This window comes from Misgurnus anguillicaudatus, chromosome 20, assembly GCF_027580225.2.
Source record: "Misgurnus anguillicaudatus chromosome 20, ASM2758022v2, whole genome shotgun sequence".
NCBI classification, from domain to species: Eukaryota; Metazoa; Chordata; class Actinopteri; order Cypriniformes; family Cobitidae; genus Misgurnus; species Misgurnus anguillicaudatus.
Window position 1 is genome coordinate 13,230,059 of NC_073356.2, and position 23,361 is coordinate 13,253,419.

Genomic DNA, 23,361 nt, shown 5'->3' on the forward strand with positions numbered 1-23,361 from the left:
ATTTATTTGTTACACTCCTTCGCATATGAATGACATTATCCTTCAATTGTTTAAATAAAAAAACATGAATTATTCGAACACACTCATTTACAAAACAATAATAGACTCGCCTCTTGATTTTAAGGCAAATGTATATATTTTTTTCAACAACCACAACAAAAAACAAATGTAAAATAATTAAACAGCTACTTTACCATGAAAGACATTTTTAAAGTGCAAAAATCTTCATCACGATTCTTCCTCACAGTTGTAGACTTCATACAATATCATTCATATATAACACATAACATCGATTCTTCAATACTAAATGATATTTGCTTTCTTCAAGTATTTCAGGAAAATATATCTACATTGGTGTCCATTTTTGCAAATAAATAACTTCAGAAGGCAGGTCCAGCCTGCACTCATTTATGATCACAAATTAAATAGTTCAGTAGGTTTTTATTCTCAGTCTGGTTCATTTTCAATTGTATTGGGATGCTGTTCTGTGTATGATGGACCTGTGTGATGTAACTTGCTTGATCTGTGGAACAACTTGATGAGATCTTGAAATCGTTCTGAAACCTACAAAGAAAAAAAGGTTATTATCCAACTGTAATAAAGGTCGATCTAAACACATTGTACACTATTATCTCACTGAATGTCAAAAGTATCAAGGTTTCAAATTGTATATTTAAAGGGCACATATTGTGCCCATTTTTACAAAATGCAATACAAGTCTTAAATGTGTCTGTGAAGTTTCAGCTTAAAATACCCCCACAGATCATTTATTATAGCATGTCCAAAATGCCCCTATTTGAAAAATAGGTTTTCATGTGTGTACCTGAAAATGCAAATGAGTTACTGTCTGTTGGCAAGGGAGTGAGAAGCTATGAGTGCTTTCTGTTAAAAATAGATCTGATTCCGGTGAATACAGTCTGAGACAATAGTATATTCAGCCACATGTGCACTACAACGTGCTAATAAACAAATTTAGAAAAGCTTTTGGGTAAAATTAACCAGTCAGTGCAGTGGCTATGGGCTGAGCTTTATCAGTGTGACATCACATTAACAAGCGAATCAAAACAGCATGTCTAATGTCTAATTTGGTTTAATGAGGATTGAAAAAGGAATGGGTGGATGTGTTCACACACTTCCAACAGACATTTTTGACCAAACACCTTGTAAAAGTGGATTTTGCATAATATGTGCCCTTTAAATGGGCAAATTACATTTCAAAAGAAAAATATTTTGTATCAAGAAAATGAAGATCTTGTTTTAGGACAATCGAGATGCATTGTCATGTGGCATTCACATCAGGCGCGGAAAAGGCGGCAAGCGCGAGTGATTTACATGTTAAGTCAATGCAAAGACGCGAATAGGCATCCTGCGGTGTGTTCCGCGCGAATTGAGCGTTGCCGCGGGAAACGCGGAAGTTGAAAAATCTGAACTTTGGTGGATATTTGCGCCACGTTAACCAATCAGGAGCTTGCTCTAGTATTGACGTGATTACAGGGAGCAAGTGGAGTCGCAGAAGCCCCTCCCATGACGCGAATTTCTGCGTGAATGTCTTGAATGACTATAATTTCACGTGGAAATGAAGCAAGTAAACTCAAAATGTTCAAGTGCCCAACTTTGTGCGAATAGTGCGTTTTTGCTGCCTCTACCGCAGCTGATGTGAATGCACAGTTAGTGTGATTAATATTTTCAAGACTTGATTTTGAGTTAAAATATGACATGGACCCAAATATTGTACAGCATGCAGAATTGATCAAGCTTGTAAATGTCCAAGAAAAGTATTCAAACCTCAGTTGCCGTTTTGTTACCCAGTTGGTCGGCAATGGCACGAAAGGTTGCCATTCTGGCTCCTCTCTGTTGACAGGTGGTGAGTATAACACGATCGGCCTCCCTTTGGTCATACAGGAAAATTTATTATAAACCATTATTACACCTCTATGGGGCGGTTTCCCAGACAGAGTTTATCCAAGTCCCAGACTAAAATGCATGTTTGAGCTGCTTTAATTTAAAAACACCTTGTACTGACATATTTTAACATGTATCAGTGTCATTGTTTTTTCTCAAGATGCACACCAGTATTGTTTTTTGTTAGGTTTATTTGTAAAAATTTCTTAGATGTTCTAAAAGGCCTAGTCCTAGATTAATCTAAACCCTGTCCGGGAAACCACCACTAAATGTGTTGGCACACAACCAGCTAAGTGTGAAAAAATCTTTTTAATATTTAACTGACCAACAAAAGGATTAAAAAAGTAAAACAACATACCTTGTCCAGAGCACTACTTTTTTGCCATTTGGGGTATGTGAACTATTCTTGGCACATACTGAGGCTTCTGTGGTCAACTTCTTATTGTCTGCTGAAGAATCTTCATCTACCGTTTTTTCCATCTCAGTGCACACAGTATTCTTTGCATTGAGCTTCCTTATTTCACTCATCTAAAGAAGATAAATATTGAGAGGTAATGAATATAAATGCAAACTGAACTGTTAGGGCAGTTTTAATGATCTCTTCGTGTGATACCTGGAGATGTTTATCTCTCTTTATCCTGCGTTTACTGGCAGTTTTGTTGTCTGGTGAGCGAGTTATGGTGGGGCGACATGGTTGGCTTCCTTTGGAGTCCTTAAGAGTCTGCACTGTGGACTCATTGTTTGCATCATCATCATCCTCATCAAAGCACATCTGCACTTGAGGATGAAGCTGTCTAAAATATACCCAGAATTCCTCCAGCAAGTCGGTGTGGTCACGAAACATTAACTTTATCTGTGCTTGAATCTGAGAAAAAGAGAATAAATGCAAATAAGAACTGCAAAAAATAGATGACATACACTCACCTAAAGGATTATTAGGAACACCATACTAATACTGTGTTTGACCCCCTTTCACCTTCATAACTGCCTTAATTCTACATGCCATTGATTCAACAAGGTGCTGAAAGCATTCTTTAGAAATGTTGACCCATATTGAAACGATAGCATCTTGCAGTTGATGGAGATTTGTGGGATGCACATCCAGGGCACGAAGCTCCCGTTCCACCACATCCCAAAGATGCTCTATTGGGTTGAGATCTGGTGACTGTGTGGGGTCCAGTTTAGTACAGTGAACTCATTGTCATGTTCAAGAAACCAATTTTAAATTATTTGAGCTTTGTGACATGGAGCATTATCCTGCTGTAAGTAGCCATCAGAGGATGAGTACATGGTGGTCATAAAGGGATGGACATGGTCAGAAACAATGCTCAGGTAGGCCGTGGCATTTAAACGATGACCAATTGGCACTAAAGGGCCTAAAGTGTGCCAAAGAAAACATCCCCCACACCATTACACCACCACCAGCAGCCTGCACAGTGGTAACAAGGCATGATGGATCCATGTTCCCATTCTGTTTACGCCAAATTCTGACTCTACCATCTGAAGTCGAAACTCATCAGACCAGGCAACATTTTTTCAGTCTTCAACTTTCCAATTTTGGTGACCTTGTGCAAATTGTAGCCTCTTTTCCTATTTGCAGTGGAGATGAGTGGGGTCTTCTGCTGTTGTAGCCCATCCACCTCAAGGTTGTGCGTGTTGTGGCTTCACAAATGCTTTGCTGCATACCTCGGTTGTAACGAGTGGTTATTTCAGTCAAAGTTGCTCTTCTATCAGCTTGAATCAGTCGGCCCATTCACCTCTGACCTCTAGCATCAACAAGGCATTTTCGCCCACAGGACTGCCACATACTGGATGTTTTTCCTTTTTCACACCATTCTTTGTTAACCCTAGAAATGGTTGTTCGTGAAAATCCCAGTAACTGAGCAGATTGTAAAATACTCAGATCGGCCCGTCTGACACCAACAAACATGCCACGCTCAAAATTGCTTAAATCACCTTTCCCATTCTGACATTCAGTTTGGAGTTCAGGAGATTGTCTTGACCAGGACCACACCCCTAAATGCACTGAAGCAACTGCCATGTGATTGGTTGATTAGATAATTGCATTAATGAGAAATTAAACAGGTGTTCCTAATAATCCTTTAGGTGAGTGTATTTGCTGACTACTTGTCTTTAGGTTTAGGTTTACCTCTTTGGAGCCAGCATGTGATAGACTCCCTTGCAGAACGCACACAACTTTTCTGTAAAGGGCTGACTGCTCTCCAAAAGTACCTTCTAGTTGCCGTAGAAACCGCCTGCTTCGCTCAAAAGCCTGCTGCTCTGCCAGCTACAGCGAGATAACAGTTCAATAAATTAAGATTGTACTGATGTGGTGCTATTTTCACAAGCTATATGTGGCTATGTAAATGAGACAAAGCTCTAATTACCAGGCCACACTCCTGGGCTTGATCTGGATGCAAGAAGGCAGCGAAATCTCGAAGCAGTTCAGGCCAGTCACTCAGCACGGGTTCGAGTCTCCTCAGCAGCTCCAGAGAGCTGTGACTTTCTGGGTCTCTCTCAAACTCAGACAGGACTCCTAAAAACTCCTCTAACTTCCCTGGAGCCACCTGAAGCGCCTCATACACCTGAAGATGGAAAATTTTTATTTGTTCCAGAGGTTCCATTTAGCCACTAGCCACACCGATAAACAAGCACAGACCGGAAGTAAACTTCGGGCCAGGTGCCCGTGGCACAATGCATGCGTCTAATGAACCGTCTATAATACACCTCTGCTTGGCTGAAAACATTATCTTAAAGCTTATGGCTTTCATTAAAATAAACATTGTTGCTCAAACTAAGAAATATTTCTTGCCTTCTGCAGGTAAGCCTGAGCCAAGGCAACATCTTTAGCGTCTCTGTGAGGATCATCATCCAATGTGTCATTGTAAAGGACAGAGGACGTCTCCGTACCAACACAACCATGGTGCCCACCTGTGAGTTCAAAGAAGTTAAGTGAAAACTTGAAAAATATAAAGCATGCCAACTGAACAGCACAAAAGATTTATCTCATAAAAACCTACTCCAACCCCGAAATCACAAAATATGCAAAAAGTATTTTGCGTGTTAAGAAAATAAAGCTGTTTGTTAGGACCATTAAAATGTTTTGCATTGCCACATTTTCATGACAAGCATACCCCCCCCAAAATTATTTTTATGGTACTATGAAAAACATATTACAAGTAAAAATATATTTTATTTAAAATGAAACTGACAAATACTACTGTTTTATTTACTATAGAAGTTGCGCACTAGGCGGCCATGTTTGCAATACCTCTGGGCAGTTATTTCAGTCATCTAAAGCCCCATTCGCACGGAATTAGTATTACCTGGTGACCTTTAATGATTTGTAATAATTGCGGAGGTTGTCTGTGATCTTTATCCCATGTCTGCAATCTACCATATTTAACACATATATAACACCGAGCTCCTGTGATAATATTAGTCCCATGTGAATCGGCATCTCTGTAATTTGGCAGGATCATATAAAATTTTTTCAAGTCTGTGAGCTTTTACTCTATTTCTGCACCTCTCGCACTCCAGCTCAGGAGCGCAGCGCACACACATACTGTACAGAGATGCAACCCTTCACTTTTTATGGCTTTCCATGTGAAACTTAAGGGTTTTGTTATATATTCATTTATGCTGTTAAACGTCTAATCTATCCACGTCCATGTTTGATTATTAAAGGTGCAGTGTGTAATTTTTAGAAGGATCTTTTGACAGAAATGCAAAATAATATACAAAACTATATTATCAGGTGTGTATAAAGACCTTTCATAATGAATCGTTATGTGTTTATTGCCTTAGAATGAGACGTTTTTATCTACATACACAGAGGGTCCCCTTACATGGAAGCCGCCATTTTGTGCAGCCATGTTTCTACAGAAGCCCTTAACGGACAAACTTTTTTATTAAGTTTTCTTCAACAATGACATGTTTGTCCGGTGGCGACTACCGTAGCTTCTCGGTATGTGTTTCAAAAGCAAGAGGTGAGCAGTGGACTGAGCCGTTGGTTGCAATTCACAACCTCACCACTAGATGCCGCTAAAATGTACACACTGCACCTTTAATATTAAGAATGTGCAGAACTTTTATTAAATGAGATCTCTGTACAGACAGAGTTGTCAGCGGTGACATTGCGGTATAGTTTCTAAACTGACCCCTCGTTCAGACAGCCAGCGACGTTATCGTGTCTCTTTTAATGAGGCGTGTTTAAATCTGGTTGTCATAAACAAATGAGTGCCATCCACTTCAGTAACTGACGAGAGAAGGATGACGTAAACTCTACTACTTCGTTCTCATTGGTAGTCGCTCCCGAAATTCGCCAACGGTCACTTTCGCTCGTGTCGCCGGAATTTGACAGGTTTCCATTGAAATGAATGAGATCGTGTCGCTCTGCTACTGCTGGTCGCTGGCTGTCTGAATGGGGCGTGACGCTCAACGCGGCATGTGAAGTGGCTGATCAGGACAAAAACTCTGATAAACATGGAAAAGGTACCTTTTACCGTGTATCGTGGCATTAGATGTATAAGACATGGTGTTACGCAAAACCTCAACAACATATCTGAGAGATAAGTCAGTAAATTTGAGTAAAATCACAGTGTTTGTGTGATTGGGCCACACGAAACTCAGATGTAGGGGGCTGATTTCTTAATCACACTAGGTCCCCAGATAATACTTATCCCGTGTGAATAGTACTTAAAGGGACACTTTTAGCATAGCTTAGCATAATCCATTGAATCTGATTAGACCATTAGCATCGCACTCAAAAATAACCAAAGAGTTTCTATATTTTTTCTATTTAAAACTTGACTCCTCTGTAGTTACATCGCGCACCAAGACCGACAGAAAACCAAAAGCCGTGATTCTCTAGGCAGATATGGCTATGAACCACACTCTCAAACTGGTGTAATAATCAAGGACTTTGCTGATGTAACATGGCTGCAGGAGGCGCAATGAAATTACGCAGTGCCCGAAAATAGTCCGCTGATATTGAAAGTTACCAAGGGGACTTGGTAATTTTCGGGCCTGCTGCATCCATGGTACGGCAACAAAGTCCTTGATTATTACGCCAGAATGAGAGTATAGTTCATAGCCATATCTGCCTAGAAAATCACAAATTCCAATTTTCTGTCAGTCTTAGTACACGATGTAACTACAGAAGAGTCAAGTTTTAAATAGAAAAAACATTCAACTCTTTGGTTATTTTGTAGGTGCGATGCTACTGGTCCAATCAGATTCAACGGATTATGCTAAGCTATGCTAAGAGTAATAGCGCCAGACCCGGAGATCAGCTGAATGGATTTCAAAACGGTAAGAATCAAATGTTTAACTCTAGGGGAGCTGGAAAATGAGCATATTTTAAAAAAAGTGGAGTGTCCCTTTAAGACTAAAGTCCTATCAACATAAATAGGGAAACTCTCTAAAATTGAGTGCACTATTAAACTATATATTTCTTTAATTAAATTAAACCTGACAACAAACTGTACCATAACATTTGTTTCTTGAGTGCTAATTTTTTTTTTTAGGTTGTTTAATCTACTGTACATGCGCACAGGGTTAAAAATGCCTGTACAAACTGTACAAAGCCCCATCCCCAGAGGATCATCAGTCTTTATCGTTTGATGATTGGTTCTTTTAACTGGAAGGCGGGACTTCCGTCGCCGTCATTCACACAATAGCAGTGCTTAGTCTTGATCTAATATTTATGAACCCCAAGGATTCACCTAAAAAGTATCCTCCTTATATTTACACAAAGACTAATCTTACCTAAAGATTGATGGCTTTCTGAATTTGGTTCCTTTTCAGATTGTGTCTTTGTGTCCAGCTGTGACAAGTCATCCGTAGTTTCCTAGTTTTTACAATAAAAGGCTGAATTAATAAAATGCTAACTTTGGTCTCATCCGATAAACCCATAAAAAGATATCATTAAAAAACATTAAAATATTTTACCTGAACTTTTGAAACGCCATCTGGTTCCTCCTCCAATGTCTGCCTAGATGAGTCTGCCTTTTCTGTTGCTTCCTGCTCTTCTAGTTTATCTTCACCCATCTCCAAGTCATTGTTGTCTTCTTTGATGTTAGGTTCTGGGCTCCCAGAGGATTCAGAAAGTGTGAGAAACAGGTCTCTTGAGTCACACTCTTCCTCTGCAGTTTCTTGTGTGGAGTCAATAATGGTCTCTTGAATCACTGATGGGCCACATGCGGTGTTGACGGGGGTTCTCTTCTTCATGATCCGTTTCATCCTTGTCCTATTTGGAGCCCGTTTAAAGATTGGTCCAGGTTTAGTCGTCTGACTCTTGCTTGCAAACACATTGCCAGACGGTAGAAGAAGACGTTTTTTAAAATGTTTCTGAGATACTGATTGAGGAGCATCCAGACCACCACTGGACTTTGGTATAAGTTTAAGTAGAGCACCATAGCTCTGACTTGTATTCAGTGGGACACCAGCTGGAGGTTTTATAATAATAGGGGTGGGACAGATGAAAGGATCATGGGGTAGGGGAAGAGTAATAATGAGTCCACCTTGGTTTGGTGCTAAAACATTAGGAGCAACCACTGGTCCAGGATGTGAAGGTAGGGTAATAAATTCTTTCCCATGGGTTACTCCTTGATTTTGTCCCACCAGAGGCTTTGAGGCTATTATTGGAGTTTTAACTGGACAATTCATAGCACCAGATTGGCAAGGATTTAGTTCTGGACTCAATGAATCTGCTTGCATTTTTGGGTTCACACCTTGTGGGAGATGAGGGGGTTGATAAAGGGAAGGACTAGGGACTGTGGCTGCTTTCGGTAAGATAGCTGGCATTTGATTAAGAATTTCCTTTTCCTCGGTAGATAGCAAAGGTTTTGAGGGCTTTTGAGCAGCCTTTTTCTTGTTTCCGCCCCTTACATTTTTAAGCGTCTCAGCCAGGTCTTCAGGAAGGTTGGGAGGAAATCTACGCTGTGGTCCTGGTAAGGCACTCAGACAGACATTGTCTATTGTTGAAGAAGTAGTGCCTTCTGGAAGTTTGGTAGTTTGGGACGGAGAGTCACCAGATGGAACGGTTAGCGTTCTTGCATGCTCGCAAATGAGCTTAAGGTTTTTCTGTGAAAAAGGTTTAAATGCATTATTTACTAAATTGGTAACCATGTCAAAAGTGATATTAAAAGAAGGTGACTATTACCAAGAGCCAATGAGGCATAAGGCTCCGTTCTCTCTCCACTGGTGGACGCTGGTCACAAGGACTGACTCTTTTACAGGCCAAAGGCATCGGAGGACACCTTCCCTCCAGGAAGTACGTCTGTAACACATAGAAAATACTATGTATCCCTTTTATTGGCAAATGTGACTGAGTCTATTTAAAGATCCAGCTTTTAATAAACTTGAGCAACTCTGCACGCCACCCATATAGTGAAATGCATGAGAAACCTAGCATGCTGATATTGGCAAGTTGCTAAACTTTGTTGTATTAAATGAATACTTAAAGTAGGGTGAATTCACGTTAAAAATCAACCTGAATTCACTTGACATTTCTAGACGTTCCTGTCTTTACTAATATGCGTTTCTCTTCTTGACTGAAAATATTGCAATGCATTCTGGGATTGCCTTCTATGTAATGTAATGCAATGTTGCATTAGCATTTGGCAACCGATTTTATGGCCAACACAAACACAATGTGCTGTCTATATTTTGAAACACACTTCATATTGGAAACTTGCCGAAGATACCTTAAGCCCGGGATACACTACACGACCAAAAGATTACCATCGTGAATCAATCGCGGCAATTTTTGTGATCGTGGCTCTTCATCGGTGGTCCTATGCCATTCCGTAAGAGAGGTTCAAAGATGGATGTTTTCTTGGCCTTGCGTCAAAAGATAGCCTACGATTGTTTTCTGACAGTGTCAGAAATCAGCGTGATCAATGCACAGTGTGCTTGCCACTACGACCTGCGTACCGGTATTTGTTTACCACTAGCGCATGCTGTTGACGTTGCGCTAACGTGAGTTGCACCCTACGATTCAATAGGTGTCATCATCGCACAGTCTACATGCTTGTCATACCCAGTTAAAACAATCCATGTCGCACAGTGTTATAGGGTAATGATCTTATAGGATTGCAAAACTCATACAGTGTATCACGGGCTTTAAAGGTGCTGTGTGTAGATTTTAGTGTCATCTAGCGGTGAGATTGCGAATTGCAACCAACTGCAATTTTATGTCCCTTTCGACGTACATAAAAAAGCTACAGTGGCTGACAAAGATGTTGTCGTTTGAGACAACATAGTGATGAAATGCGCTCTGTAGAGCAGTTTGTCAGTTTAGGGCTACTGTATAAACATACTGGTGCAAAATTGTGACTTTCCATGTAAGGGGACCCACGATGTAGTTAGAATTGCCTCAATCTAAGGTAATTAAAAACAATACACTTTATTATGCAAGGTCTTTATACACCACTGAAAACACAGTCATATAGATTATAGTGCATTTCTATCACTACGTTTAAAACGGAGCCATTGTGTTAATTCACCTTGATGACATTATGAAAAGGCTTTTGACACGCGTCCTTGATGTGCGTTTTCACATAAAGAAAGCTTCGAGCGGCCAGCAGATAGCGGCATGTCATCTGCAGCGGGTGTAGAGTACTTCTCATGTGCTTATGACCTAGAACCAAAAGACTGAAGAGGGGACGGTGAGGAAAATCAGTCACTATGCTTATGCAAGCTTTAAATGAATGAAGTTGATGCACAATTGCAGTACCAGTCTTCCGCCGACGTGAACGGGCCTTTGGATCGAAAAGGACGCAGTTGGGCTACAGGAAGCAGCTCTGGGTAGAGAAATACTGACCGTGTTGCCATCATCCAGGCCAAATGAGCTGGAAACTGAGATCCTAGACAATGTATCATACAAACGAGAAGTAAAATTGCTGAAAGTTACAAGTTAATACGTATGGAAATCATGAACAGTTATAACTTCAGTTGGCAGCAGTGCATGTTCACATTTTCTGAAGCAATTTTAAGTGATGCTTTCGCAAGCAAAACCCAAAGACACATAGCAAGCATAGATTAAGCATAAATTACCAGGGAAGCATAAAGTGTGAAGTGTAGGTGATAGCGTTAGTTCCTCCAGCAGGGAAAGAGCACCCTGAAGGTTACAGGCTCTGAAGATGCTGGTGAAGCCTGGCTCTATTGAACCACGCATGTGCTCTTCATGCTGAGCAAACATCTGCATTTCCAACTAAAAGAGATAAATAAAGATTTCAAAACATTTACTCTTCATTACGCTATAGGGGTATTTCTATGTAGCATTTGTGTCTCACCAAAAACTGTTTGCTTGTTGAAGCCTCGGCCTCCAGACCCTTGACTGAAGTGCTCAACATGTTCACCTGCGTAAGGAGCTGCACATGCTACAGGACACAACAAAAAGTACAGACAACACAGTGAGAGAGAGATAGAAAGAGAGAGAAAGAGTGAATGACATTTTACAGACTTTGGTATCACAAAATTTCTGTTAAATTGGCAGAGACCCTTCTGTGTGAACCCAAACACGTCCAATAAATGTTCTGGAATCGCTCCTGTAAAAAGGACCTAGTAACATTGCTGGTAAATTCACAGAAAGCATTCTGTGTGAACAAGATGCAGAAACAATGTTGTAAGGGACGTGCTGTAGTGAGGACGTGCGTGTCATCGCAACAAGAAGTTGTGGTCCAGCTCTTTTTACACAGATATTAAAACGCAAATCAACATTCACGTCGAAAAATGTCGGCAAACTGGACTGAAGCAGTTATCAGGGCGCTTATCACTATCGGCGCTAAAGCCGAGATCATTCACCAGCATGACAGAACAGCGCATCACACGTTTATCTCTTTAAATACAAAAATGCAACCACGAATAATTAGCAAACGTCAGACGCGGTGAAAAAACCTAGTTCAGGTCTGTAAATATGCCACGCGTCTTTACGGGATCTTTACGGTATGTGTGAGAATGCACCAGTGGTGGCTCGGGATTGTTTTTTCGTTTCTCGTGTTTTCAAAATATGTGTTTGTTGCGTCATGTGAACCATGTGCATTATGTGTTTTGTCAAAATAAGTGCCTGCTGCAAACGCATCAAAACCGTTTATGATAAAAGAGACATAAAATACACGCAACACACACCCCGTTAACAGGAAACTCGGATTACGCATGAGATTATGTGAGTATCTGGCAAACGTGAGCGTCTCTTTGTCTATCGTAAACCCTTTAGACGCATCTGCAGCAGGCAGTTATTTTGACAAGACACGTGATGCACAAATGCGCAGAACACATATTTTGAAATGACGAACAACACACATGACGGGCTACATACATATTGTGATGAACTTCGGATCGTGCGCCCTCGAAAAAAGAAGTCCGCCGGCCGCCACTGGAATGCACGCACAGATTTCGGAAAATCATTAGCAGTGTGATAAACCAAAAATCAAACAATGCCGGAAAAATCACGGACGCATGTTCTGTGTATTTTCAGTAATCTCTGTGTGAAAAGGGCTAGAGAGAGAGAGACAGAGGGGGGCTGAAGAAACAGAAGGTGATAGAGGGAAGGAAACAGTAGGAGATCGAAAAAGTGGGAGCAAAAGGGGGACAAGAGAGCTGGAGAGGGAGGAAGAGAGAGAGAGGGAAAAAAAAGAAGGTATGAGAGGGGAAAAGAGTGCCGGAGATGGTGAGAGAAAGAGTGAGAGAGACTACCTAGCTTTATCAAAAATATAGTAACTTCTACATAAATATTAAGACTTGGGGTGTTGCACAGTAATAGTGGTATATATTGGAAAGGATGTTTTATTGTCTGCTATATGATTATTTCCAGATAATCGTTATAAGCCAATAAAATGCCTGCTATTTAATTTCCCTCTAGCAAAGAACTGTAAAGTGATGTGCTAACAGTGCAAAGATAATGGGTTCGATCCCCATGAAAAACACACTGATTATGTATCTTCAATTCAAGATGTAAGCTGCAATTAGGAATGTCCCGACACTTTTTCATTTCCAATCCGATACCAGAATTCTGAATATCAGCCGATACTACTGTAATTAAATGTGTATAGTGCTTTCTGCTACATCTAGTATAATTTTAAATGTAAAAATCAATAATTTAAAATGATTTACAAGTTACAGGAACATTAGTAATTATTAATCATGGCAGTGTTTAGGAGACCATATAATAGGTACGTTTGATTAGTAAGTATGCAAAAAAATCCTTAATTGCGTAAAACTGTCATAGTAAAAAAGCATTAGTGTGCAGATGGTTATTTTGGGAATTATGCGCTTGACCGGACTTTTTATGCACATTACGGGTGCAAAATTGATGCGCCTAAGTCATAACACGCTACGTTTATGGGCTTTCTGGGCGCAGATTTGATGCCCTTGAAGCATCATCTCATGGAAATCCTCCCTCTGCAATGGAAAGTTCACCGCCAGCCTTTTTGAGAAAAGTTGCCCACCCGCATTTTTGTGATTTTAACAAAAGTTTCACAAAATTCCTTGCAGGAAAAATTATCTTCCATAAATATATAAACATACAAATATATCAAATGAAAGAACAGACCCTCTGCTTTCAAACAAACAATAAACAAACAAAATTGATATTTACTTTTTCCACTTAATTTAACCACTGAAATATGGATATTTCTCTTCAAAAATACAACATTTTGAGCAAAAAGCTTAAAAAATTGCGTTTTTGTAAAGGAATTTATGTTAGAGATCAGACTCAGAATGACTATCAAACATAAAGGCAGTTAAAATAAATCATTAAATCTTTTTAACTTCCGTTTTTGATAAAAGCGGTATTACACTTTCACTTTGAAATTCGTCCAGAAAGGCATCTCAGTTAAATTTTAACTCATAATTGACGAGATAACTCGTCAATGGCGGCGAAGGAGTTAAAACACAACGAGAATAGATGCATCGTGTGCTCAGCACAAAGTGAATTGCATCCATCCAACAGCTTCCTGAGACTTTATAAAATCTGATCTTTAAAATAGCCTACAGTTATCTTGTGTGAATGACGCGTTTCATCCGTCGCTTCACCAGTGAATTACCACTGTAACTAACTCAGTTTGCGAGTAAGTTACAGTGTTTCTGTAAACTTAAAGATCTTTAAATGTGCGTTTTTTCCTTTACATGAAGCTATTGAGTGTATTAAAAGACTTTAAATATAGGGCATAAAACAATGATGGTGCTTTTATAATACTGCCGCAATGTGTCGCAAAACAAAAAGTATCCCTTTACATTTTCAATATTTTCATACTGTTTAAAAGTACAGCAATATCTATAGTGTTGATGCTGTGTTTGACTCTTGACCTGCTGGATCTGCTGCTGCAGCTGGAGTTTCTGAGCCCTGCTGAGGTTCATGGGAGTTAAGGCGCTGGACGGATTTCGAGGGCAGGGCGGGGGAACAGGCACGCCTTTGCTTTCCAGCAGAGCCTTACGTTTCCTCAGAGCCGCCAGCTGCTCTCGGACCGTTCGATAGCGTTGCTTCAAGACATCTGCCATTGGGTCCTCTACACATCTAAACAGAAAAAAATCACTTTAAATTGTATGCTGCATTTTTTTTAACTAAACTCCGCCCCCACGGTTAATGGATAGAAATGTAATATCAATTATATCATTGCAATTGTTGCTCTTTTAAAAAATACTTGACAAAGTGTCTGAGATGAAGATTGTTTCAAATGCTTGTGAATTTAAGGACGGACATACTGAATATTGTCTAGAATGGCAGGCGGCTCCTGCGCAGAGATCTCCTCTTCCTCTTTCTCCTCTTCTTCTTCATCCTGACCACCCAATTCATCCTGAAACTACAGGAGGTGGAGGTTTTCAGTACAGAGAAAAACATCAGCTAGCCAAGATAGAAAGTAGACAAGCAAATCTTTACAGCATCAAACAGCTCCTCCATCAAGGCATTCACTTCTTTCTCTGCAAAACAAAGAGAACGTGATTAAGGCGGCAACTTTCTGCAAACATTTTCTTTTGCGCTGTAAAATTGACTTTACTTACTGGTGATGCGCACTGCCTTGTCATTTCTATAGTCCTCCACATCCGGCTCATCAATGTCTGCCAGGAAATTATACTCTGGGTCATCTTCATCATCACCCTCCTCTGGCCAGAGCATGAGAGGGGTCAAGACAAACATTTAAAGAGAGAATGTGACTTGACAGCATGCATGTTACACTTTTCAGCACTGTCTTTACCATCGTTCTCCATATCTGAAGTCATGAGGCCTTGCAGCCACTGTGTCCATTCCCGATCTTCGGGGGCGGAGCCGTACATGTCTGGAGTGATGTCAGGAGCGTGTAACTCCGCCTCCAGACGTCCCAGAGGAACATCCCTCAAGGGACGTTTTGATCGGGTTCGAAACGAAATCACGCTCTCATCTGCGTTAGTGCTACTAAGACTCTAGAAACACAAAAATAAACTATTTACAGTTTACTTAAACCCCATTCCCGTAAATGTTCTGGAATCGCTCCCGTAAAAAGAACCTAGTAACTATGCCGTAACATTTACGGAAAGCGGCCTGTGTGAACAAAAGGCAGAAACAATGCAGTAAAGGGCACAACAAAACGTTTTTGTTCAGCTCTTTGACATGAGAAATGTCTGCAAATTGGACTGAAGCAAAGATCATCACAAAGTGCACGGCTTTAACCCTTTCCCCGCCACTGACGAGTTATCTCATCAATCAAGAGCAAATATTTGCATAAAAAAGTGTTCCTGATAAGGTTTTATGTTAATCTGTAATACAGCAATTATCCACTAGATGGCGCACATCCAATTTATAAAAAAAAACTTAAGCAAAAAAATAATTTACTAATTTTAAACTCTGTGTATGTTTTGATAATCTGAATCTGATGTCTAACAAAATTCCTTCACAAAAATGCAATTATTTCAGCGTTTTGCTAAAAAAAATATTTTTGAAGAAAAATACCCACATTTAAGAGTTTATAAGCATAGAAAAAAAATGTTTTTTTTTTTTAATATAGATAGCATGAAGCTTTTTTCCTGTTTTGTTTGCTTGTTTATTATTTGTTTGAAAGCAGAGGGTCTGTTCTTTCATTTGATATATTTGTATGTTCATATATTTTTAGAAGAAAATTTTCCTAAAAGGAATGTTGTGAAACTTTTGTAAAAATCACAAAAAATTATATATTTTAAAATACACATATTTTCCGTAATTCATGTCTGAAAAGGGCTTTACAGTTTTATGCTTATATAGGCAAATACCATTAATATTATTTTTGCTTATGCATATATGTTTGTGTATGCATGTAAATACATAAAGAAAAGTGCTTTGCAGCTCATATAGTTCACATGAACATCTAAGTGGTATCTCAAACACAAAATGAGGAAGGCTGTACCTGATACGGTTCCATGCATTGGGGGCCAATGGCCAGCTCCTCATCTACGGCATGAAGTTTCTCCAGGAAGCTGCAATCCGGTGCTCCAGATGGAGCCGGAGGGGGTGGTGGGGGACCCATTGGGGCAACGTCCACTGTCAGGTGCCTGGATCTGCGACGACTCTAAAAAGTGATAAAGACTTGTCATAACTCACAACACTGTAAAGGTTCCTTGTTGAATTAATGTTTGAGTTTTATCATCTTGAATTAATAAGTAATTTAAACTTTTTTTGGCTAGTTAGAAGTTGCTATAAAAAAAGTAGTAATACCTTAAAGGCGGAGTCCACGATGTTTGAAAGCCATTGTTGATATTTGAAATCACCTAAACAAACACGCCCCTACCCCCAGTGCCGGGTTAAGCCTTTGTGAGGCCCTGGGCTAAAGCTGGTTTAAGGCCCCCCCAATATACACTGAAAAAAATAAAGGCTGGATTTACTTAGTGCCCCATTGCGTAATTTTTTTAGTAAAACTTACTAAAAAAAGAGGATGCAAAAACGATGCACTGTCTATATTTTTTAGTAAATCCAGTGTTTTTTACAGCGTATGTGCAACATTAAATGGCTAAAATTATTTAAATAAATTAAACAATATTATCAAATAATTTTACAATCAGAAATAGCCCAGAAAATAACATTTATTTAATAAAACCTACAACAAAAAGTGCCTCTTTCTGCTCTTCTTTAAAAAGAATTCTTCAATTAAATCATTAAAATCAAGTTGACGCAAAAGTAGGCTGAAATTATTTAAATAAATTAAACAATATTATCAAGTAATAATTTTACAATCAGAAACAGCCCAGAAAATAACATTTATTAAATGCAACTCACAACTAAAAGTGCTTCTGTCTGTTCTTCTTTAAATATAATTCCTCAGTTAAATTATTAAAATCAAGTTGACGCAAAGTAGGCTGAAATTATTTAAATAAACAATATTATCAAGTAATAATTTTACAATCAGAAACAGCTCAGAAAATAACATTTATTAAATGCAACTCACAACTAAAAGTGCTTCTGTCTGTTCTTCTTTAAATATAATTCCTCAATTAAATTATTAAAATCAAGTTGACGCAAAAGTCGGCTGAAATGATTTAAATAAATTAAACAATATTATCAAGTAATAATTTTACATTCAGAAACAGCCCAGAAAATAACATTTATTAAATGCAACTCACAACTAAAAGTGCTTCTGTCTGTTCTTCTTTAAATATAATTCCTCAATTAAATTATTAAAATCAAGTTGAATCAAAAGTAGTAGAGCCCAGAATTCTCAGCCCGAGTCCGACCCGAGTCCGAACTTTTTAATTCTCCCCATTAGGAATCTGTGTCCGCAGATATAGTTACTGCATCTCGTATGTTTGTGAGTAGAAGTCTGTGCTGTCTGCTGTGAGGCTTTTATGAGATAAGGACAAACTTTTTAATAGTCTATTTAATATGGAAAACTTGAAATTGAAATAAAACTTACTGCAGAGAAGTTAATGAGATCTCTATCGTCTCTCTTGCTACGTGACACGACAATTATTTATTATTTCAAATCCGTTTACAAGATAAATATATATACATTGTGTTGTTAAATTGATGAAATTATCTTGCTATATACGCTACATTTATTATGAGAAGCCTTTTCTTTTTACTGTTACACTGTAGACAGTAATATATGTATATTATATAAAACTCTATGGTCGTGAAAGCACATTATCCATTATCTGTTGGTTCATGTTGGTCTAGTTTAATTCAGGGTAATCCTTTAATAAAATGTATAATATGTTATAAAATATTTAATTTTTTGTAATATTCACAGCGCACATTCTCTCAGATCGTTTTAAAACATTTTAAATCATTCTGCAAAATTCTGCATAGATTTTGCAAAAGAAATCCGCAGAAATAGCAAAAAATAACTCCTTACACAGCTTGTACAGCTGTACTCTTGCAGCAATTAAAGCAGTTCAGTTTTGTTTTAAATTGCAAAATAGTTATATTTCTTTTATATTTACATTTTAGAGCAGTTTTTGTTTGTTAAAGTTTTTATGATAACTAGTGGTTAGCGGCCGACAGCAAGTTGACGACATGTATGATGAATTGAGCCTCTAAATCAACACTTCACTTGCCTATAATAACAACTATATAAAATAAATATTTTCAGCATATCACAATGTTAGTTTAAACGTTTATTATCAACACACTATTTTTAAAAAGCGAAGGCAGGTTGCTCTGCTGCTAGCAGTTGCAACGGGTGCAGAAATAAAAAAATAAAAAGGGCTATACTAAACGAAACGAAATAAACATGAAACAGAATAAACATGCATGTTGCCTTATCTTACAACTTCGCTTTTGCATATACATTTTTTTAATGTAAGGACTTACCACAGAAGATGGCTATTCGTGTATCCATCAAACAGTTAAACTAAGAAAAAAGTCGATCCATACACAAACAAGAAATAAAGACAAAGCCTTCTTACACGAAATTAATACAGGGAGAAGTCTTTAATAGATTATGTCTTGGATGCTGTCTTACGTTAAAAGTGTACCCGTTAAAATATTATTACTGCAGTTAAAGAGTTTATTTTGATCATGGTTTGATCTGGATAATTCTGAAATTACTTTTCAGTCATTTGCGATGTTACAAGGTTGAACGTCTACACGTATACATGATTTGCGAGGTACATTTGCAAATGATTCATAAATAATACCTCTGTATTTTAGAAGTAATGTATACTCAAACTCTAAAAACAGCAATGGGATTGCCGATGCGCTGAGAGAGAGAGAGAGAGACAGCGGCCTTGTACAAGAGTGGAAATGATCGATGTTATTTGAAGTCGGCTCTTAAAGGACAAAATATCCCATAAGCTATTACGTAGCTATTATACAATTTTTTTCAGAACATTCTTGCGACCCAGTGGTTGGGGGCCTCTGCTCTAGGTAGCACTTACGCATAATTACGTCAATCAAAATGTTTTTAAAAACTCAAAATAGAATTGTCTCGGAGGCCCCCTAGTGTTCGGGGCCCTGGGCTGCAGCCCATGTTGCCCATTAGGATAATGCGGCCTTGCCTACCCCAATAGAATCTGGACCTTCTGTTGATAGACCAGCCCCACACATACGCAACCCAGGCAACGATGACGGTTAGTAGACACGCTCCTTACTGCTGATTGACTATAAGTGTGTTTTGGTAGTCGGCCCGTTTTCTTTTCCAAAGCGTTTTTCAAACATCGTGGACTCCGCCTTTAAGCCTAAACAACTCACTAGTCAAGAAAGTTGAAATGACTTGTTAAGTCAAGTTGTTTAAGCTTAAAAATGGAAGGGCAATGAACTGAAGTATTTTATTTTAATAGCCTTCCTGATTTAAACCTCAAAACAACACATTTTTAAACCAGTTCAGTGTAACTTCATAAATAAACATCACGCTAAATATTTCTATATTCTGTATATATCAAGCTATAAAATATTGATCTATTTTAAAGTATATTTTTTTCACAAATATCACCCAGCCCTTGTTCTCTGTACAGATCTCTTACCGTTCTGGAACTACTATCATCCTCATGTTCAGATTGTGATCTGTAAAGTTTTACTCGATTGCCTCGTGGAGAAGACACTGAACTCTCCAAATCACTTTCCAGAAGAGTCTACAAAACACACACTTGTGATCTACAAATATTCGACATTATAGTATGATCGACATCGTTCAAGAATTACTCTCCCTAACCTCCTCGGCCGTCTCATCTTCCTCGTCTTCATCGGGCCGATACTCTTCATCAGAGGAGTCTTCCTCCTCTAAAGGAATATCTACAAACTGGGGTCCCTTCTGTAAATGCATAACACACAACATTCAGCATTTACCCCCATGTTATTATTATTGCACTGCCGGTTCACTTCAACTCTGATGTTTACCTTCCTGGTCGGCTTCTTGATCGGCGAAATGTTCCATGCAGGAATGACCTACAAAAAGAATTACGGTAAAAAATCGTATAACGTAAGCATAGCTATTAATCTATGCAAACTTACAACTCCTTTCTCCACAACTTCTTTGAGTTTGGAGCGAGTCATCTTGGGTTCCTGAGAAAGAAAGAGAGGGTACATTTAAAGCATGTCTACAATGTCTTTACGATGTCTTTGACACAACATTGACACTCACAAAAACAGGAACGGGCTCCAATTCATTGATGGCAGCTTTCATCATGGCAACAACGTGCTCATTGGTAATGACTTCCTGCAGGCAAGAAGTAAGAAAATATGGCACAAACATTCAGCTGTGCTCTCAATATAGTCAAAGAAACATGTAGTTAACTTGCAAACCCATGAGATGACAATAGCAACTATTGACTTGAGGTTGATGAAGCAGTTTACACTCACATGAATGATGCTACGAACATTGGCGGAGGTCAAGTTATGTTGTCGAGATTTATTTTCCAGTTCCCTGTCCAGATCGGGATCGATCTCCACCTCTGGCTGGATTTCATCTTCACCTGTCTCCTGTTGAGGGTCTATTTGACCCGCTGCTTCTTTCTTTCTCTTTGAGCCTTTCCTTCTCCCCACCGGTCGAGTTACACCCTGTTCCTTATCTGAAACACAGCACTGGCCTTCTATTTCTGCACATTCATGGTTCTGCTTCTGATCAATTTACATTTTCACTTAATAAATCATTACAAACTGATTTTTAAAACAGAAAAATGTGCACTCTGAAGTTCAGGCTCCTGGTAAGCTTTTTTTACTTACCAAATGTGATGACCAAAGTCCTATCAGCATCATCTTCAGATGTATGGGAACATCCAGCGTGTTGTTCTTGACCTGATAACATTCATACAGACAAAGACACTTTTAAGCATGCCAGTGGCCCTTTATGTACTGTTGGGCTGCTCCCTAGGAGCTATAGTTTTAATGCCTTGACTGTTATAACAAGCAGTGTCAAACTGAGGACTGGAGGCTCTGATCTTAGTGAAGCGCCTGTTTGATCCTTTACTGTCAGGTCTGCTGTCTTCTGGCTCTTCGGCTCTCTGTACTTTACAATGAGAGAGTCCAGATCTCTTGGTGTTTAACCTCCGCTTGCGGCTCTGATCCATCATTTAAACCTAACGAACGAGCAACAGTGAACGCATTGTCTTATAAACTCAAAAGATTAGAATAATTGTTTTAATAACAAATATTATTGGTCAAGGAGGGCTAATATTTAATTGTGCATTTGTTTTATAGCTAAAATTATTGCATATGGTGTTCAATGTTTTTGATCTCTTGTTTTTGTCTCCTGCACTGAAGTAACGGTGTTTGAAGGGACACAAACATTACCTTTAAAGGCACTGCCTTGTCAATAAAGTCTTCCGTTTGTCATTTTTAATTCACCTGTTGGGTTTTTATTGGAATATAATGAAAAAATGAAATAAAAATCCAACCCGCCAACAAATGAATCAGCGACGCGATGACGAAATGCAAAACAAGGCTCGTCACTTCCTGTAAACCGAACGGAATCGCTCAATGTCAAAATAAAAGTCTTGAAATGGAAAGCGTGAATCAGTAACGACCATAGACTGTAAAAAATAGCTTACGACAATTTTAATTATAATTTTATTCATTTTTTATGTTTTTTCCTCACTTTATTTACATTTTATATATAAACTAAATATAACATACAATTACAAAACAAATACATATACGTAATAAAAGGATACACAAAACAAATAACAAAAGAATAAAATTAATACCAGAAAAAAATATAATAATAATAATATACAACAACAACAACAACAAGATCGTAGGACAAGCAAATACTAAAAAAACATAAAATGAATAAAAAATAATTTAAATAAAAAACGAACAATTCTAATGTTTTATGTTTTTTAAAAGTAAAAAAACCCCACAGAATTACACATTATGCCTTATACTGAAATTAAATTAGTGTAACCAGATAGTTTACATTTAACATTTATTTAAGTGCTTTAAAAAACAGCACATGTTTTTGTTTACCCGCATGACGTTTTATGACCTTGGTTTTTGCAAACTTGTGAGATAGTTGTGGGATAGTTCACCAAAAAATTAAAATTCTGTCATGATTTACTCTTCCTCACGTTGTTGTAAACTTGTATGAATTTCTTTTTTCTGATGAACACAAAAAAAGATATTTTGAGAAATGATGGTAAACACACATCAGATAGTGACCATTGACTTCCATAGTAGGGGAAAAAATATTTTAGAAGCATTGTGATAAACGATGAAGAAAATATTTTGATAAATGACAGAAAGCACACAGTTGACGGTAACCATTAAATTTCATTATATTTTTTTATTCCTACTATGGAAGTTAATGGACATTACTTGCTGTGTGTTTACCATCATTTCTCAAATATCTTCTTTTGTGTTCATCAGAAAAAAGAAATTCATACAGATTTAGAACAACATGTGGATGAGTAAATGACAGCATTTTCATTTTTGGGTAAACTATCCCTTTAAGGCTTCAGCCTGTTCAATTATGATAATCGTCTCTTAATGGTTTTCACCTGTTTCTCATCAAATGCTATTTAAGTCTTCTGACAAAGACAAACGGAACAAACCTTCATTATCTTGCCGAAGATTCAGTCAGACAGTTGGTTTATTTGTAAAGTCTGAGAAATGTTTGCCTTTGGAGGAAATGCATCAAGTTTAGGGAACATAATGACACCCAAAGGTGTCTCCAGGCAAAACCTTGCACTAACTCCAAGGAGAATTCCTAAATTTACCATTCCTCCAAAATTAACACTGTCTCCCCGCATGAGCTTTCAACTCCTTAACAACGAGGAAGACACAGAAAAGCTGATATCTCCAGAAAGTCCAAAGAAACGATCTCCAAGACGTCTGCCGTCTATTGGGTCACCGTATATTTCTGCCAAACTTCGCTTTACTCCTAAGAAGAAACGTCTGCAAAAAGCTGCCCCAGAAGACTTGTCTGACCCTTCAACGCGTGCTGCCATGTCTTTGGAACATGTTGGAAAGGTGACCACACCATACGGCTTTCGGACCTTAGCAGCCAGTCCCAATGTCAGCCGCAGAGAGTCATTATTTCACAAACGGGGACGCTGTGCAGACAAGAGAGCAGCTGT

General features: G+C 38.5%; 1 protein-coding gene across 1 annotated transcript; it reads right to left on the reverse strand.

Annotated features, from left to right (window-relative positions):
* Nucleotides 1-86: 86 nt before the first annotated feature.
* Nucleotides 87-21,734, reverse strand: gon4la (gon-4 like a). The gene is made up of 29 exons (XM_055219872.2): nucleotides 21,578-21,734; nucleotides 21,183-21,363; nucleotides 21,011-21,082; nucleotides 20,648-20,856; nucleotides 20,430-20,504; nucleotides 20,300-20,350; nucleotides 20,186-20,233; nucleotides 20,001-20,099; nucleotides 19,813-19,920; nucleotides 16,263-16,424; nucleotides 15,102-15,306; nucleotides 14,908-15,009; nucleotides 14,786-14,826; nucleotides 14,611-14,708; nucleotides 14,215-14,422; nucleotides 11,202-11,288; nucleotides 10,963-11,119; nucleotides 10,643-10,772; nucleotides 10,413-10,560; nucleotides 9,068-9,184; nucleotides 7,855-8,988; nucleotides 7,672-7,753; nucleotides 4,715-4,833; nucleotides 4,290-4,487; nucleotides 4,052-4,189; nucleotides 2,516-2,767; nucleotides 2,261-2,430; nucleotides 1,786-1,888; nucleotides 87-564 (listed from the first exon to the last, which is right to left on the reverse strand). Exons 2-29 carry the CDS (start codon nucleotides 21,355-21,357, stop codon nucleotides 448-450), a joined length of 4,605 nt encoding a protein of 1,534 aa, XP_055075847.2. The 5' UTR covers nucleotides 21,358-21,363; nucleotides 21,578-21,734; the 3' UTR covers nucleotides 87-447.
* Nucleotides 21,735-23,361: the final 1,627 nt, after the last annotated feature.